The 19,908-nt window shown below is 35.6% G+C and overlaps 1 protein-coding gene across 1 annotated transcript in view; it reads right to left on the bottom strand.

Annotated features, from left to right (window-relative positions):
- Nucleotides 1–3,313: 3,313 nt before the first annotated feature.
- The window catches only part of BTBD8 (BTB domain containing 8), a 36,077-nt gene continuing 19,482 nt past the window's right edge, over nt 3,314–19,908 (bottom strand). Inside the window, exons 10-18 of the mRNA XM_030278606.4 lie at nt 19,361–19,543; nt 18,398–18,535; nt 17,251–17,380; nt 14,667–14,728; nt 12,986–13,619; nt 12,592–12,682; nt 11,888–12,027; nt 8,499–10,829; nt 3,314–7,162 (exon numbers count right to left, since the gene is read on the bottom strand). Coding sequence (XP_030134466.4) covers nt 6,693–7,162; nt 8,499–10,829; nt 11,888–12,027; nt 12,592–12,682; nt 12,986–13,619; nt 14,667–14,728; nt 17,251–17,380; nt 18,398–18,535; nt 19,361–19,543 — 4,179 coding nt within the window. The 3' untranslated portion in view covers nt 3,314–6,692. The remainder of the gene's footprint in view (nt 7,163–8,498; nt 10,830–11,887; nt 12,028–12,591; nt 12,683–12,985; nt 13,620–14,666; nt 14,729–17,250; nt 17,381–18,397; nt 18,536–19,360; nt 19,544–19,908) is intronic.

The raw sequence follows: 19,908 nt of genomic DNA, 5'->3' as shown, positions 1-19,908 counted from the left end.
GGATGTATAATAATATGTAATGTAATATGTATATATATAATAATATGTATAATAATATGTAATGTAATAACCCAAAAGAGGGTTATTAAAAAGAGTGAAGAATGAAAATTATTTAATTAAGCACAACTGTAAGAAAATGGCAAGAATTCCTACTTTAAGGATTGCATAGGTGAGGATATTGTAGGTTAAAATAAGTTGGTGAGATCAGTTTCAAAAATGTTTTATACATTTAAGGTACATGTGCCAAAATTTTTACTCCAGTAGCTAGTCTTTCTGTCCAGACACATAAATAATGTGATCTTTATAAATGTGCATCTGATACCACTAACTTCAGTAGGAGCTGAGAAAGAGTAGTCACTGTCACTTGAGTGCATAAATACGAAGTATGATGGACCCTGGGTAATTGGACTGAGTGCCAAATTTGTGCATGTGTCCCTCTGTTCAGGTTCACCAGAATACACACTCTAGTCCAGTTAATAGTCATGATCTCTAAGTATACAAACCCTATTTTAAACATCGGTGTCCTTGTTAAATGTATCTAATTACTGAGTTATAGTCAGCCCCTCCAGATATTGAGGCTTGAGTTATTGAAGACATGTATTCATATTTTACAGTGCAAAACAGAACTTCTGTTGCATGTAATGCAAAAAGTTAGGTTCTTAGGACTTTGATTTCTCTAACTGGACGGTCTTCTGAGCAATCATTTAAGGAGAACAAGGAAGGAATTTAATGGAATTCCATTAATAATTATTTCATACTTTAACTGCATCTAGATGGTTCATCAGGATTAGAACCTCATTAAGTTGAGTACTGTATAAAAACACAAGTATGCACAGTGCCTGCCCCCAGTGTCAGCTCCATTACCCTCTCTGAAAAGAGAATGTTAAACTGAAAGCTAATCTGCAGATGTGGCTGTGGATTCACTTCTGTATTTGCAGAACTGTGGCTTAATGGAATGTACAGTGCAGATTGCAAAGAGAAGTATGAAAGGAAGGTCAAATGCAAGAAATAGGTGTGTATGCACGCCTGCTCTGTATAGCTTCTTCTGGTTTTAGTTACCAAATGTAAAAAAAACCCAAAGAAATTACCAAAATCACTGTTTTTCCCCAGTTGATATCCAGTTTTTAGATAAATCACTTTTCTCTGTTACAGGTTTAGTTTATTTAAACACACAGTAGTTGTCAATAGGAAGAAGCAAAGTTTTAAATTAGCTAAAAAAGACATTTGAGTTGTCATTTCTCTAATGTTGAACATTAAATCTTATTTTAAAAAAACACATATAGCTTTTGTTCAAGAGAGAAAGATGAAAATCAGTATGGATTTTCTGCAAGAGCTGAAAGCTTCTAATTATATTTGATTTCAGATCTAAAAGCCCATTTCCACCGAATCATCTGTTGTAATAAAGCTGCAATACTTCTCATTTTATCTTTTGTCCTCAGTTCCTATGTAGTTCTGGCAAGAATGTCATCCATCAATGTACAAATGTTAAATCACCCCAGTCATGAAATATTAACAGAATGCATACAATTATGACTCCTAAATTGAAGTCTTTCTAGCTGTAATTTGTCATACCTACAATTGTACAATGTTATTAGTAAAATAAAACTAGAAAACTATGAAATATATATATTGGAAAAATAGCATTTCTACTACATGCATTAATATAGACAAGCCCTGAACCTCACTCAGCTGAGGTCAACGAGAGGATTTTTTTGACATTAGTGAAAGCAAAATAATGAATTCCTAAATATCTTGGTTCTCAGCAACAGATGAACAACATAAAAGCAGTTTTTAATTCCTTCATGCAACGGTTTAGGTTTTCTGGAGCAAAGTAGAATGAGCATGCTACTTATTATTTTCCAGATGGCAATAATATATATTGAAATATATATAGTGTCCTACAGTATGTACCTAGAACAGGTATGTGATTTTTTTTTTAACATATTCCCTGAAACAAACTGATAGACAATGCCAGGGGAACACAGCCTAGGGACAGTCTTTGTGAGAAACATAGGAATTTCTCTAGCCCTAGTTCTTCTGAAAAAATAATAAAAATTGCCAGCTCAAAAATTGAGTATAATTTTGAAATAACTTAAAACCTTAAAAGTATGGAATAAGATTATTAAACATGTACACTTCCGTAATGTATCATCCAGAATTTACAAATATTGCAAGCTAGCAGTAGTCAATTATTTCTTGTACTCAATTATTTTCTAATGACACACAAAGTAGTTTTATTATAATGAGAATAGTTTAATCTCAAATATCTCTTTTCCATGAGCGCTGTGTTTCTGCCTGCTGACTTTATTATTATTTTATATGCTATGGATGCTGATGAGGCCCTAAGAACCCCATCTAACTTTGAAGTTACCCCTACTTTCAGTAGAAGGTTGGACAACAGACCTTTAGAGGTCAGTTCACGCCTACATTTTCCTGTATTGCTATGATTTTCTGTAATTCTTTGATTCTGGAGGAAGCTTTTCTAAAGGAAAAACTTAAGCATTTATGAAGTGCCCTTTCCATTACCCTGTGCCACAAAAGCAGATGTCTGGGTTTTGTATGCACTTATCTGATCACTTGTAGCAGTCCAGACTGCCTGCTGATCTCATTTCATGCTTACTTATCTCTTCTGATCTTCACTGTATGTCTCAGTCTCTGCATTTCTTTTGCTACACTACATAAACATGGTAAAATCTCATGCATTGAAAAAAGCAAACCAAAATATATTATTAACTGATCTGATTTTCTGTTGTTTTTCTTTTAGTGGTTAGGCTCAGTTTCCTTCCTGCAGTTCTGTCAGGCTCTACCAAACTGGTGTCTGTTGCCTTTGACTCTGTGGGCCAATCTCTCATTTTGACCATAGCCCCTAGGAACACTTTCCTAATCAACCTCAAAACTGGTATTTTATACTCATTTTCCTTGTGGGCTATGTTCAGTGAACAGTGAAGCCAGTGGTGCAGTTTTCCTTAAATCCTCTCATCCTCATTTGACTCTTGCCTCCATATTTTATTTCCTTTGCTTCCCTAATTTACTTTTAATAGATTATTTGGAAGAACTTCCCCCTTCCTCACTTCCTTGTACGGTTCCAAGCATCTGGCCTTCCCTTTTCTGTCTGCATTATGTCTGTAGGTGACTTACTCCACAAATACAATTTTAGTTATTATCTGCATGTAAACACCCTGCAGAGCTGCTTCTCCAGTCCAGAGTCAGACTCAAACTTTCCAAGTGGGAAAAAAGTAATTATGCCCACAGATACCACTTTTGGAGGTCTAGTCTTTTTACAATTTTAATACATTCATACATGTAAAACATCTTTCCTTATTTTTCACTTTCATAACATGTCTGTTAAGGTAGGCCAAATCAGGGTCATTATCTGAGACTGATTGCCAAGTCCTCTACTTTAAATTTCACTGATAGTTACTAAATGTGGTGTTACTCTCTGTAGGATACAGACATCTGTGCCCAGTCACAGAACAGTCTCAGATAAGCTGTCACTTGCACCTGTTAACTGCAACCTGGTCTTCTCAGGCTTTGACAAAGCAATTTCACTGCTCTTATTCAAAATACTACTGCAAGGGCAGTATTCTGACTGTGCCATCTTTTTAGTTTCCTCACTGACACCCCTTCACTGTTTCCTCAGATGCATCTATCTGTCTTTGCTTTAGAGTTCTTTCAGGATCTCATAATCACTTGGAGTCCTCATTGCCTTTGATTGTTTCTCTATGGAGTTTTCAAACAAACCTGTATCCATTCTCTCCTGTTTTGGAGAAGAGGTGAATACAGTGATGAAATCACTGCCAGGAGGTATGAAAAGGACTCCAAAGAACTCAGGTGACCGATACTATTAAACAAATAGCTAACTACACCTGGCTTAGAGCTTGAACATTCTCCTGAAAGAGGTCAGAGTGAAACAGTTTAGGCAGCACATAAGGCTGGTCAGGAATATACATTCTTCCAGCTTCCTCACTATCCAGCCCCATCCTAAAGTTTTTCCTTGTCATAACGCATACAGGAGAAAAAAATGGCTATTCATACTGATGATGTGCTGAAGCCATTGCTAATCAGCTAGACAAATATTGACACTCTCATTTTACTTTTCCATTCATGTGCATTTTTTTTTTTTGTCTTTTGTCTTATCTTGGATTCCAACCACTCTGTGGGAAGTCTTTGTTGTCGCTCTTTGTTTGTACAATGTCTAGCCAGTGGGATACTGGTCTGATTAAGCCTCACAGGCACTCTAGTAATGTGAATGAAAAACAATACCACTTTCTATTCCTGCTACTTCTGCAGACACTATTTGGCTGTGGGAAGCTGAATTCTATTGCTGCCTCTGCACCTAGTGAACAATACCATATCCTAATCAGTGGTCTGCTGCAAAACTGTTAAAGGAATTGCAACAATATCACTAGGGACTTGATAATTTAATTTTGATATAGATGAAAAAGTAAATGCAGACAAAAACCACGATTAAAAAAAAAGCTATATGTGATTGTCTTTCATACAATAAGCTTGAAATTTTGTGTCAATTTTCAGTGTCACTTTATCAATTCAGTTAAAAATATGGGCAAAGCAAAAAATAGACGAAAGGATCCCTTCTTTCACTTTCTGTCACTTCTTGCTTTACACAGACATTAAAAAACACTATTCCTTAGCCTTCTGCAAGAGCTTCTCTTGAGCTTCATCTTTTACTATGGCCACTGCTATAGTTCTCTATTTTACCCAAAAGATTATCACCTACTGATGTACTTTGTAAATGCTGAAGGTGAAAAAACAGGTTTTCTTGATGTTTTGCACTTCTAAAGGTGGTTCTAACTCCCACCATATGAAGACTGGGTTAAATACAGAGTATTACATTTATAATATTTTGAATTGCAATATCTCAGACTATTTATCCTGCTGCTAAAAGAGCAGATGAAAGATTTTTATGATGAGACTGAACATCTTCCTTCCACGAGTTTAGAGTCTTCCACTGACAGAAAGGAAGGTTTTCCTTTTTTTTCCCCTTTACCTTGATATTAAGGAACAAGATAAATTTCTTCCTCAATTCATTTTGAGAATAAAACATTATTTTTACTTTTGTACCAGAAATTCAGCAAAGTGCTTTGCTAGATAAATTATTTTGCCTCAAAGATCTTTATTCTGTCAAATCCAAAGTCATAACTTCTTTAATCATATGCTAGGGCAGAAATGAGTTTCTGACTATGAACAAAAATAAATGAAGTTTGTCAAGGTAAGGTGCACTGCTGGAATTGTGCTAAAGCTTGCAGAACTGACCATGTTATCAGTGGTTACAGTCAGCTTAAGCTGTGTACTCTATAGCTTCAACCAAAATAGAATATTAGTAGCTTTTTAATCCTATATAGCACCCACGTCTGAAGGCACTTCTGTTAATGACTGAGAGGAGGTAGAATAATTCCTTTTTAGATTTTAAGCTGTGTGAAAGACAAGTGCTACTGTTTCCATAATGCAGATATCCTAAGAGGGTCCAATCTCTGCAGGGAAAAAACCCTGTATGTTTCTGACTAGGTAAGAATTGCAAAAAGTTTCTCACTCCTTCCTCCCCCGTCAATCAGAAAAGAGCCACAGCAAAACAGCAAAATTATCTTTATATCCTATTTAACTGAGTCAAAAGAAACATTATGGTGACATTTAGTCTTAATTTATGAAAGCTATGCTAGAGATAATAATGAAAATGCAGTAATCCTATTATCACTCCCAAAAATGTGGCATCTAGGAAAACACACAAAACCAAATTCCTGAGAATCTTGCTATACTTCAGCATGAGAACATGCAAGTGTAATTAATTAATGCCTGAAGTTAATTCTAGTTAAAATCAGACTTCAGGTGTAACAATGACCACAACTTCAGATGCAGATGTACTTTTGGAGACATCAGACATGCTGTTTCTTAGAGCAGGAGCAACATTCTACCAACTCCTTTACATTCATGCACTATGCAATTTAAAATATTTACTTAAATATGTGCATTTTCATGAAAGAAACAGTGGTCTTCATACAGGACAGACCCTCTGAAGTCTTATATTTGAAGAAAAGGCAATTAAAAAAATTTATTGGAAGCACCTAAGTAAAACAAACCAAAATACAAAAATCAAATCTGGAAGAAACAAATGAAACAAGCTGCTCATATTAATAAGGCCTAAGGCAGATTCAGATTGAAACATTTTTTTTGAATAAAATTATGTTTTTCTGTCATTTAAAGTAGTGTTGGCACACATCACCTTTTGACACAACCATTCTGAATCTTTATTGTTGTAAAATGAAGTCACCATATTGGGGCAGGGGAGAAGGAGAGGAATAGGTCTACTATAGTGCATTCATCTTTAAATTTTTGATCAATGAGAACATTAAATGTCAAAAAAGAAGATAAAAGAGAGGGCAGAAACCCAGACTCTTCTTTCATGTCATCTAGTTTTTCTAACAATTCTAGAAAATACATGCTCAAGTTCATTTTTAGAAAAGACATATATTTAAGTCTTGAAAAATTACTGTACTTGTGATTAAATCTAGATGATAAATTAACATATTTACCTCATTTTATCAGAAAGATTGCCTCAGTATCAAGAATTGCTCGTTCTTGACTGATGCAGTATTTCATTATGGTATGGAAACAACTCATCAAAAATAGATTTGAGGAATGGGTTGGATGGAGTTCAGTTGCAAACAGGTGAAACCTTAATGATGGGTTTCCAGTTCAAGAATTGTCCATTCCCCTTGAGGGGAGGAACAGTCTTCAGATGAAAAGCTTGCCACTGTAATGCTTGCTGAGGAGTCGTCAAGTGGAGACATGAGTTCAGTCCACCTACTGAATGTGTCAACTTGTGAGGTACCCTGAGGATTCGAACCATCGCGTGCCAGAAACAGTGTCTGATTGATAAGACATTGTGCTAAGTTAAGGTCTTCAGGAAGAGAGTTTTTGAAATCTATATTTGAGTCCTGCTCAGATAACAATTGCCTGAGTAGAGTCCAGTCCTGTTCTGCAAACTGTTGATCTTCAAAATCCATCTCTAGAACTGCTGTTTCTGAATCCATCCTCTGCTCAATTGCTTCTCCAACATCCATCTCGTATATTGGAGAAAGGGTTTTTGAAGGCCGATGTTCATACATGCAGGTTTGTGCCATTGTGTCATAATCATCTATGTCTCCTGAAATAATTCACAATACTGTACAATGTAAAAATTGTAGATGATCCTCCCCTCAGGGCTGTGTAGAGCAAAATTTAATTCATTCAGGAAGGACAATCCAATCAGGTTAAAAAAGGGGGGATGGAGGGTTATACAAAATTGACAAAATTTGAGGCATTTATTTCCTATATAAAAAACAAGTATGATTTATAAATTAAGTTAAAGCAGCAATCACCACTGGTAATTAACAATAACCTCCATAATTAAGTTTCTGATACAGAAAATGACAATGTAAATATACACTTAATGCACATGAAATTTCTCATTTACTACATAAATTAAATTTTGACCAGGAGGTGCATAGAGGGAATTAATAGAGAATGATTACTGAATGGTGACTTAAGCTATGTCAGCTTAAAAGAGAATTAAAACCAAAATTGTTTATCTGCAGGCTTATTTCTATACTGCACATGCAAGGGCAGCTGCAGGCAAGGGCAAGCAAACTTAAAAAAAATAGTACAACTTTTAATGTCTTCTTGTTCTGTGGTCTGGCTGAACACAGATCATCATCAGTGTTTCATTACTCTCGAATACACAATAGTTGTAATCAACACTATTGCATATTTTTGATGGGATAAACAGACTGAGTTATTGATATAAAGAAGACAAAACACAAAACTAGACAAGTATTCATCTAGCTACATGAAACAAGTTAGAATTTTTTTTTGTATATAAGCATCAGTTCTAAGTATAATCTCTCTTTAGGAAATAAGCTTTTACTGGTAAAATTTAGAATTTTAGACATCTCATAAGCTCTAAAGCAGAGTTCAAACCTATTCCCACTGGTGTATATGGCAAATATTCAGTATAGTCAGTGGGAGAATGATCCAAATTTGTATATAATATATAAATAAATAAATTACAACAATAATGCATATAGCTGTTTAGGTAAACAGTTCAGTGCGCTTTAGTTAAGGTTATTACTTTAGTTATTGCACATCCCATTCAGACATACTATATGTTGTCAAGCAGACAAAACAAATACTAAGATTCCATCAAAAGCTGATGCTGTCAATGTTAGATTGGATCAAAAATAACTGAAGTACAGACAACTGCATCCAATCTTTCTTTTAGCATTACAGAAAATCTCTTGTAGTCACATTTCTCATTGAACAGCAGGGTATTGACGGATATTTCAAACAGACAAGCATTCTCTACCCAAGTGAAATACTTAAAAATATTTAAATACTGTTTCTGCCAAAATTACTTCAGTTCAGGATTCAATCCTAGACAAATTGTCAAAGCTTTCCCTATTAATTTGGTTTTGAATGACTGAATGTTTCTATTTCTACATTACCTGGAAGTAAATCAGTATTAGCGCATTCAGTAGTTGCTGGTTGACTGTCTCTCACTTGACTTTCTTGAGTCAGCATCTGATTGTTACTGGCTTCTACAGGTTTTGCAGAGCTGCTCTTTTGCACATCAGAATTAGTTTCTCTCTGCTGAAGATCCAGATGACATGGTCTTTCTTGAGATTTTGCATCATTGTCTAAGTACTTATTGCATGTGTGAAATTCACTAGCAACCTCATTTTTCATATTTACTTGCTGGTTTCCTCCTGGATGTGGACTACCTGCTGAATATACTTTCTCTGGACAATTTTGTTCAGTCATTGAAGCACCTTGATTCTCCTTTCCTGGGATTTCAGTACTGTGAAGATGCAGGACAGAACTTCCACTTTTATCCAATCTATTGTCTCTATCCTTTTGCTGTTTGCCATCCAGGAATCCCTCTTCAGTTTCCAATGAGTATCTTGAATAAAATGTCATTCCGTGGTGCTCTTGAGAAACACTATCAAATACTTCTGAAGGAGTAAGAGAATCTATTGAGCGCTGACGTGAAGTGTGAGTTTCCACTTTATCATCAGCTCCCAATTCCTCACATTCATCTACTGAAAGTAAAACAGAGCGTTTGAAATTTTTAGCTTTAGAGAACTCCTGACTTGCAGTATCATTTTCAGTTGCATCCTCAAAAGCTAAATTATCAATTCCTTGGAACGGCTGAGTAGGAACATTTGACGGGGGAAAGTTTTCTGCAATGTTCTCTGCTTCAGATCTATCATCTTCTGTTTCATCAGCAGAAGAAGAAACTTGGTCTGCTTCCTGAGTGAACTGTGCACTACCAAAAGTAGAACTTTTGCTTTCTCTAGTAGTGGTCCGTGAACTCTCTTGATGGGACCAAATTTTTCTTGGTATTTCATCATCACTTGTTGAATTAACACGAAAGACATCAGAACCCTCTTTCTTCACTTTCACTTCTATTCTTAGGCTGCTATCATAAATTTTTAATTCCTCAGGTGTACTTGTGTCACTGCTGCTTCTTCCAAGAAAATCATGACATAACATAGTACTGCATTTAGAAATCCCTCGTTCATTGGATCCCTCGTCATCCTGAGAGCCTCCGGCATCATAATCTTCTGATCTTGGTTTTATATCATCAGAGGATGTGGTTGCACTGCCAGTATCGGATTCAGGACTCTCTTTTGGATCTACAGCACCAGTACTCCAATGGTCCACAAAAGGAATTTCTTCATTTTCATGGTTTTCTGGCATTTCCATAGGCTCTATAAGCTCTGTGTAATTAGGTGAATATTTTTCTGTTATTTGTTCTGTGGAACATTCTGAAACATCATCTAAATCTGTTGCAACTGATTTATATTCAGTCAAGGCTGATGTATCACACAGTTCATCAACTGTAAGAAATCCTTCCACATGGATCTGAGAAGATGATGTCTCATCATCTTTATTGGTTACTTGGGAAAAGCTTGACAAAGCATTTTCACCATAGTTATGATCTGTTTCAGAGTTTATTTTATCACTCTGTTCATTACAGACTTTTGTTGCTTTTGAATCTTTTACCAGTTCTCCTAAAACAATCGTCTTTTGATTGGTTTCTTTGGAAAAGTCTGAATATCCACCATTGGAAGACTGTGCATGACAGTGAAATTCAGCTGTATTATCATCTTTCTCTGGATCTTCAGTCTTTCTAATTCCAGTCTGATCTCCATAGATTTGTCTTATTTCCATGTCATTTTGTATTGAAACATTCAGTTTATAAATAGTTTCTTCTGCAATTTGAGGAGAAGAAGATTCGGATTGTATTTTGTATTGCATAGTTTCAGAAGAATCTGGTAATTTTTGTCTATTGGATTGACAGGACTCCAGCAATTTATTATCTCTGCTACTTTCTGTGGCAGGTTTTAAAGATTCATTTGCAGAATAGCATTCATTATTGTCATGAAGCTGATCTGCCACAGCATCAGCTGTATTTTTCTCAAGTTTCTGTCCTGAACCTCTGTGCTCAGAGGTGTGCATATTCTTTTGGACAACAGGAGAATCACTCCTTGAATGCTTCTGGGCAGAGGACTGAGATTTTAATGCAGCTGTTTTCTGTTTCGCGTCTCTACTATTTGTAACCTCAGCATTCTTTGATGGAGCCAGAGTCTTAGGTGTTACTTTTGAAGAGGCTTTTGTTACAGGTGTTTGTGATTGTTTAATACTCTTCTTCTTAGCTGAAGAATGTTTTTCTGGGACTGTTGTCTGAACCAGGTGTTGTAACATGTTTTTTTCTTCATTATGTTTTGGAGACATTCCTGGTTTCAGTGAATTTGGTGATTCCCCCTGAGGTCCTAACAAACAGTAAAAAAGACTATAAAGGTTGTATGTGGCAATCACAGTATATTCACCAATTTTATGTTAATGTTTGTTTATGTTAAGAAACAAGTTACTCAACTTTTAATGTAACTAAGGGATTTAAGGCTTGTTAAAGAATTAAGATTTGAAATAATAAATAATAGACAAAAATACCATCTTGGCACCTTTAAGGCAGTTCATAGAATATACATACAGGAATCACTTCAGCCTGTAACTGAAATAGTCATCCCTGCAGTAAAAAGCAGCAGCTCTCTAATAATGCCTACAAACACTACACAGCAGCTTAGCACAGGAAGTAATGAGTACTGTATTCAATTTATATTGTAGAGGAAATGAACAGAGGCATAAAATAATTACATTAGTTATAATGTGATTAGAATACCAGAGTTAATGTCCTGGCTCAGTCAGAAAATACTGCAAGATCTTTAATGACCACAAATTGACAGAACCTGTATCTTCTATATCACAGTGCATTTAAGATAATAAAACTTGACTACTGGAGCTCCATCCTTAACACCTTGTATCTTTTTAAAGCAGTTTTCTTCTCATTATTCTAGTGTAATTTCCTACCCCTGCTATCAGTAGCTGTTGAAATTGAGTATTTGTTTGGGGCCAGTAGCAGTAGCACTACTGAGAGGGGGAAACAGGAAAACACCAAAATATGGAGGCATAAAGCAGTCTGCAGTCCAGATCTTTGAGGCTTATTACAGATGCTCGACCTACAGATTTTCTGTTGAGCTCAGTCATGGTTCCAAATGCAGAAGTGCAGGGGATCAGCAAATGGAAGACTCTGCAGTGCAAATTAAACAAGCAGAAGAAAACACTGACTGGCAGTGAAGACTGTCTTTGAAGTGTTTTGAAGTTGACACATTAATTTGCATTTTACAGTTTAGGATTGTCACCAAAAGTGAAATATGGAAAAAACCCCAGAATTCTCCAGAAGATTTTTCCAAACAATTGTGCTAAAAACCAAACAAACCTCAAAGCTTTGCATAATAGTGACAGATCATTTAACTGCTGTATGAAACTTTACCTTGGTTCTTGGGAGAATTGGTAGGTGTGTTTTGAGTCTTTTGCTGTGCTGCAGAATTCATACTCACATTCCCTTTTTTCTTTAGAACAGCTTGTACATTTTGCTCATTACACCCTTTTCCTGTTGGTTTTTTTGCCAGACTGCAAAGAAATCATTACATCCATTATTTTCAGGCTTAGATCTAGCAATGTTTAATTATATTTAAACAAGAAATATATGTTCTTTAATGTGCACACATATATAAACATTGGAAATACAACCTAAAAAGTAAACTTTTTGAAAATAAAAATTAAATATATATCTATATTTTGAATTTATATACAAACATGGATATATAATAACCCATTTCACAATTTCACTTCAGCAGTCTCCTGTCCAGTTTAATCTAAACTATTCCAGAAATGGTTGGCAACACCTTGTGTAGACATTAACTGTTCCAGTATGCAGAATTCTGAATCTGACCTATAACAATTTAAAAATTATTAGCATGCAGCAGTCCAACACAAAAGCCAAACTAATTTCATCTTCAATGTTGCCAATAGTTAACTCAAATTGCTTTGCAAATAACATCCTACAGACAACCATTCTCAAACTAAAAAGAAAACCTAATGGTAAACTTAATAGTTCACCTGAAACCTTTCTTGCCAAACTCATACATTCATGCACACAGCTATGAAGCAGCACTGAACAGCTTTGTAACGTACCTGCTTGTTGTGGCATTAGCCTCAAGCTCAGTCTTTTTATTTTTGGTGGTGACTCCATTTGATACCTTCACAGATACCTTTGTTTTCACTACTGTAGAGTAAATTCAAAGTTAATTACAGAGGTAAATGCATTGCATATAAGTACTGAAAAAAAATCTAATATATGAAGATCAGTTATTGAGAAGACCATACATGCTAAAGTTATAAAATGTTTACTATTTTAGATGGTTATTAATTTACCAAAAAGCCAGATTATACTCATTTACAGGGGAAGAATGTAACTCTTATCAATTTATAGTAGATTGTCTTAAAGCTTCCCTGGCTGGTTTTCAGTGTATGGCCAGCCTGAGACCAATCAGAAGAGGAATTTAAAGAAAAAAATTTTAAAAATTACCAGTCTGTTTTTTCCCCTCCTCAACAGATTTATCCTCTTTGCGTTCCTCTGTCTGTTCACTCGCAGTCTGGATGTCCATGTTTGAATTTGCTGACTTGCTTGAAGTTGCTGCCACAGTCACCAAGGAGGGGGATTCCTTACCTGTGGTTTTTTTTAATGGCTTTGTTTTGTTCTGCATGCTTGAGGTTACTGTCAGGACTTTAGGTCTGGCACCTGCAACTTTTCCTTCATGGTTCCTTAGTCCTTTGCTGCTTCCTGAATTTTTTTGTCCACTTGCAGATGATGTCTTTTCTATATCTTGCTTGGTAAGCATGCTTTCAGCCTTCACATTTCCATTATTTTCTATTTTTGTCTTTATAACAGCTCTAGCCTTTGGCAGAGCAGCTTTTTCCCCAGGTTTGGAATCCTTAGTAATCTTGGAAACTAATTTTTTGCCATCTTTCCCCTTTACATCCTCATGCTTTGAAGTCTTATTAACAGTGTTTCTATTGGTGGATGCATGTCCAGATGCTCCTAATCCATCAGATTTCATTTTATCCCGATTAGTGGAAGAATCTCCCAAGCAATCTTTCTTGCTGTGTTCTGCCCAGGAAGTATTCCTTATACCAACAGATGCCGTAGTAGTTTTATTTAGCTAGGAAAAAAAAAAAAACAACCTGGCATTGGAAAAAAATCCAAATAAAACATACTTTTAACACCAAACTATCCATAATCTTTAATTTCTGAAACACATCTACTGTTAAAATAGTACATAAATCTAAAGCAACAAGATTCAACAAAGAAGTAAATTTTTATGTATCTATGTATATGCATACACACACATTTTAGCTCAGTTTGCTGGCTTTCAAGAATATTAAAGTACTGCTCTATCTAGAGGAGACAGAAATATCCGAGTTTCACTTTTACTTTGGACAAATTACTCTGTAATATTTACTTATTTATATTATTAGTGTCTGCTTAAGTAAGAAATTTTTTTGAGTTGTATGTGCATATTTTCCAAAAAGGAATAAAGACTATGCATTATTACAAACATAAAGGAAAAAATTCTTTTTCACCATGTGATGATTTTAACCATTACCAAACAGTGTATCCACGCAAATGTCAGTATTGATTCTCTCAGGTAAAGAGGAACTCAAACATGGAGAATTAAGTGCATGAAAGGGAATCTTTGTGATACCAGCGTCATTGCAATGTATGCAAGACTGTCAAATAATGTGAAACCCATACTAGTTTTTTATCATTTAATGACGTAGTTTTGAGTGTGAGTTTCAACAGGAGTTATTAAGGGCACCAATAAATATTTTTCAGAGCAGGGAGTGTAACAGACTCAGTGTTGTGGTGGCTTGTAATAATAGCAAATATTCATTAGCTCAGTAGCAAACCCTTTGCTCTGGGAAACAGATGAGTTTCATGATGTAGTGAGAGAGGAATGTGAGGTTCTGGATACAAATTCCTGCCTTTTATTTGAGCTGATCTGTTTGAAAACGTCACAGAACACAGTCTAAGATGTTTCGAGTGATCATTACTGATTCTGCAGAAACAGTTTACAAGAAAATACAGATTTTTCAAAAGCAAGTTCCATTAAGCAATATGGAAAATAAGTATTAATTTAAACAAATAATGAAAATAGTTTTGTTTGCAATTATCTCAATGTTTTAAATGTTTGGATATAACTGTTTACCTGAGAACTGGTGAATACAGGTTTTTTGCCAAGTCTTCGGTCATCACCCTTGTCAAATGCAGCTGTAAAAGCAACAAGCAGTTTCTTCACTCTTTGGTAGGAAAGAAGGGGGACAGAAAACAAGCCAGCCTACTCAGTTAACATCATGTGAAATCAGAAAGCGCTTCTTTGGGTCCTGATTTACTCTAGAAATGGTAATTTTGGTGACATGGCAAATGTTAAATGAAAATACATGATTTTATGTTTGGAACATAAAAAGTGAGATCTACAATGACACCACATGGCCATAAGCAAGTTACTTAACTCTTCTGTTTCCCCATGTCCATTTTCCAAGTCCCCATGTTCACTTTTGTTTATTCAAGCTCAATTCATTTATAGCTAGCAGTGCACTGAGACCTTTAAAAGTGTACAAAATTTACAAAAAGACACCTTCAAATTTAGAGTATAATGGCTTTTAAGTGTATCATTAATTATAAAGTATTTATTTATACATTAAAGTGAATTATACTAGTTTTCAAAATTGGCAAAGCCAAAATACCTAAACGTACACACTAAGGTCATAGTGCCTCTTTGGATAGCATGCAGCGTAATGTCATGAGAATTATCCCTGAGATTGTCGTGTGGAGTTTTCAGGCAGTGAATGCCTTTTTTTTTTTTTATCTGTTGTACTCTGGGAGGAAAGCAGTTTTCAACAAAGCTTTTGAATCAATTGCACTTATAGAACACAAAAGGGATATTTATAGACACTGTACAGACCCAGAATCGATAGGTTTCATTTATGTCTGTATTCATATTTCAACTAGAAAAAAGGTTTTGCAAAAAATAGATAAAAATCTAGGCATTCAATGCCTCATGTTCTGAGGTACTATACATGGAAACATTTTTTGTATGTATAATACAAAAATTCTGCTGAATTCTTGCTAAAGATACTAAAAATAATTTTTATATAAGTCTCTAAAAATCACACAAAAGGTATGCTGAAAATGGCACCCCAGGGATCTAATCCTTTTTCTAGCAATGACTCTGCATATTAATACATACCAATATATTAGACAAAATCCTTATAAACTTGTGCCTGAGAAAACACAAGACAGGCTGTAAATGAAAAAACCACAATATTATGCCTCTTATTTTGGCATTTTTCCTCCTCTGTTATAGCCTTCTAAATCTATATAGGCTAAATTTCTAGGAGAAAAGCCACCACCAGAAATCTTCAAGATGAAAGTTGATCTAAGTTATCTACATGTATTTCCCCATAAGATTAAATTTTATTTAGCAATGTTGTTTGACTGCTTTGACTGTAATTAAAACCAGGTAATTCATGCAAACATTTCAGCCTTTTCATATATAAAATGTATGCAACTTCAGTCAGAATTTAACATAAAAGAAAACAAAATAATTTTTGGCAATATGGAGTTTGGAACATTAAGACACACCTTGATATAAGTATTTTTTTTCTTCTGAAAGCACTAGTGTGAAGTAGCTGAAAGATCGTTCACAATAGAGACATGATCATCTTAAAAGTAAAGCAGCCCAAATCAGAACAACCCACCCTTTTTTCTAAAGCCAACTCCTCTGCTTCTGAAGGATGTTATAATCAAGAAGAAATCCTATCCCTGTTCTACAGAGTAGTATGAGATATTACTTGGCTACATTCCTGAATCATGCTTAGAAAAGACTGTCACTGCATCTTTCAGCATGTAATTGTAGAATCAAATTTTCATCTACCTCTAGGTATATAACTACTTGCTATCCTTGCTACTAATGTCTTTAAGGAAAAGGATATAAAAATATTCATGCCTCCTTTGAATCAAAAGTGATTTGAATGCAGAGAAGTATTCAGCATTCTTTTCTTTTACAACACTGTATTGTCAAAGCTAATATTAAACCACAACCTGAACTCCATCATCAGTTCCACATCCTCAGAATACTCGTGTACTTCAAAACAAAGGAGCATTCAGAACAAAAACTCCTTTTAGTTGTAAGTACTGTCTGTTAAAATGTTGAGAGCACACCATGCAGCTCCTTAGGGGCTCTCTGCAGCAGCACACACAAGATCACAATGCCAGTCAGCCGAGGAGCCCAGCTATCTGCATTTGCTCACAGTGCACAGGATGAGCATTATGCAAGAGACCAGCAATATTTATACATCGTGCAGAAAACGATAAAGGACAGAAACGGAATTCAGGGAATGGATAATCTGCTTTGTGCAAATTTAATTCATCCACAGCCCTTATCTCCTTAAAAATGAGGCAGATCAGGTTTTTAATCCTACTGCAGCATTTCCATTAATTTAGAGTAGCTGTAAATAAGAAAAGAATCCATCTACATGATGGCTGGGGGTTCTATCATATATACTCCTAAAAAGAAAAGCAGGGAAGACTCTTCACAGAAAATTACTTACTGATTCCCATATTTGAAACTACCTAAGCATGCCATCATGCTTCTATTGTAAAACACCACTTCAAAACACAAAGCAGCACAAATTTTGCTTTAATTTGTATCAGGCTGCACAATTCCATCTGCATTATATCCACTGAACAGATTGCTAAAAAATTCTAATGCCGATTGATGCCAGACATACCTGCTTGTATTTTCTGTTGATGGTCTGGCCTCATCAGCTTCCAGCCTTCTGTGTGACGAACAGCATAAAAAGACTGAACCAGGAAGACCCAGAGCTTATCACGCAGCGCCTGGATCTCACACGTAAAACCCTGTGTTCAAGTAACAAATCAGCAGCTGGCAGGAGCATATTGTCATAGCAACCAGTCATTATTCCTTTCAGAATCTACTTACTCCCTAAGCTAGATCAATGATGTCATCACTTATATTTTATAACGGTCTGGTAGATGGAGATGCTGTTTTTGAAGGATTATTGCCCACCACAGTGATGTTTTTCCTATAGTTTAAAACCTACAAATTACAGCACTAGTAAACACTACTTTGCTCTCATTGCTCTTTTTTTCCTTTTCTTTTTTTTTTAAATGAACCCCATAATAGCTCTTCACTGTCAGCTGTGTCACAACAAGGTCAAATACTCCAGGGAAAAATGTATTTGATTAAATTTTCATTGCTTTGACCAAGTAAATCTATAATAGCACCAGATTGCAGCAATTAATGTTTCATTTATTTTTTATTCTTTGTCATACTATTTATGAATTTTTCCCAGAATAAGTCAACCACAGCTTAAATGTCATTATTTAGATTGTGTGAATATACACGGTATATTACACACATGGAGCCTGACGCCTCCACCCAATCCAAAAAACACATACTGGGTTAACTGTCAGTCTGTGCTTTAGAAGACAGTTTTAAACAAAACCAATGTACCTGTGACCTTCACAAAAAGCAGGGGAAATAATTAGAGAGGGAGAGAATAAGCTCTCTTCCACTGCACATTTTAGGTAATGCAACATTTTGCTAAGTTCTTCTCTTATCACAAATTTAAAGTGATAGTAAAGATCAATAGGGCAGTGTTGCCCATAGGACTTACATTTTTAGTAATAAACAGGATTTTTTTTATTGCCAGGCTGGGGTTTCTTTTTTAAGGAAACAAATGCCAACGTTTTCTGTACTTCAAAAGGACCTTGGATTTATGCAGATGCTTTTCTGTTTGACCCCAGTTGCATGACTGAGCCATTTGAGCTCACACCATATCATCTGATTTGAACCATGACATGAAACTGTACCAGAATAGTTTTTCTACAAGCACTGCACATTTAAGTACCTACCATCTCCTTCACATTTGCAGAGTCCAACAACATATCCACTGCTACAAGAAGAAAGCAGCTATTTTCATTATTAATGCTTTTTTCAATTGCATTGAAAATTAGTTCTAGGAGGTCAGGTTTGCTGCTCATTGCCTGTGCCTGAGGAAACAACAAAAGCAGTCGTTTAAAACAAAAGCGTGTACTTTGTATGCAAAAGCATTACTGAGCAGAGAGGATCTGCTATCAAGCTGTGCAGGAGGTGCTCCAAAGCTGAGCATCTTCTTTTGTATCCATTCCACAACCCCACCCCTCTCCTGGCCTTCAGGAAATTATCTGAGGCCTCGTTAATTAATAGAAATTTTAGGAAAAAGCACACTGTGATGAATTTACAGCCCCATGCAACTCTGGATCCAAAGGCAAATTGTTTTAACATTTCCCACTTCATTTTTTTCACTCCTCTGTACATATTAAAGAACATGACTTCACAGGAGAAATGAACTGGCTGGGTGACTAGGTAAGTTCTCAGCAGCACCTGCAGCATTGCCACATTTGTGGACCTCGCGACAGAAATCAGCAGAAGTTTGAATACACTGCTCATACTCATAATCTTGTAAATCCAGGCTGTTTTTTCAGGGGGTCTGAAAGCTTTTTCAAAGCTGATATCTATACTTTTTGCAACAGAGAAGCTGTCCCACTAAACCAATTGGAATTTTTGCTTAACTGAAGCATGTAACCTGAATGCAGTATTATCACTGTGCATCAAAACGCTTACATGCTTTAAAATAAACCTGAAAAAACCCACCCCTCAAAACTCTTAGCACTGCCTGAGTTTTGTTGGGGTTTTTTTCCTTTTTTGTTTTTCCATAGAATTGTACTTCAAAGCAAAAGCTGAGACTATTTTGGTAATTTAGCAGCCTGATCTTTCAAAAATGTGATATAATTCAATTTATTTGGAAGCATATAAGAACTTGAGGGCACTTTTACCTGCAACAAAACAGAGAAGCCTTCACTTTGTACTACATGTAGGAAGTTTGCAACAATAAAGGTTACACATTCCTCATGTAGCTGTGATGCCACGGCCACAGCTGCCTCTGTCCATTTCACTCGGGGCAGGCTATTGATCAGCCGGTCACTCTCCATCAAACGGAAAGCAGCATTCTCGGTGGTCTTGAAACAGAAACAGAAATTAGCCTGTTGCCAAGCAATTACCTAAGGAATTGCTGATTGTAAAACAGCATCTGTTCAGTTACTGAGCTTTTATACAGGGATCCAACCATGTCATTATTTCCCTTATTAAAATAATTTTTGGCATTTATACTTGTTAATATTATATGTGCCTTTGAAACAAAAGCAGAAAAAGAAATCTCTATTGGTTCAGTTTTGCCTAAAGTTAGGTAGTAAAGTTTTAAAGTTTCCAATAGCTTTTATTATATTTTTTCAACTGCATCATTACAACTGTGTCATCACATACTGCAGTCCTGAAGAAAATAAGGCAAATGTTAGCTGGAGAAGCTGAATAGAAAAAAGGATCA

This window comes from Taeniopygia guttata, chromosome 8 (genome assembly GCF_048771995.1).
Source record: "Taeniopygia guttata chromosome 8, bTaeGut7.mat, whole genome shotgun sequence".
NCBI classification, from domain to species: Eukaryota; Metazoa; Chordata; class Aves; order Passeriformes; family Estrildidae; genus Taeniopygia; species Taeniopygia guttata.
This window is presented reverse-complemented; position numbering and strand designations above follow the sequence as displayed.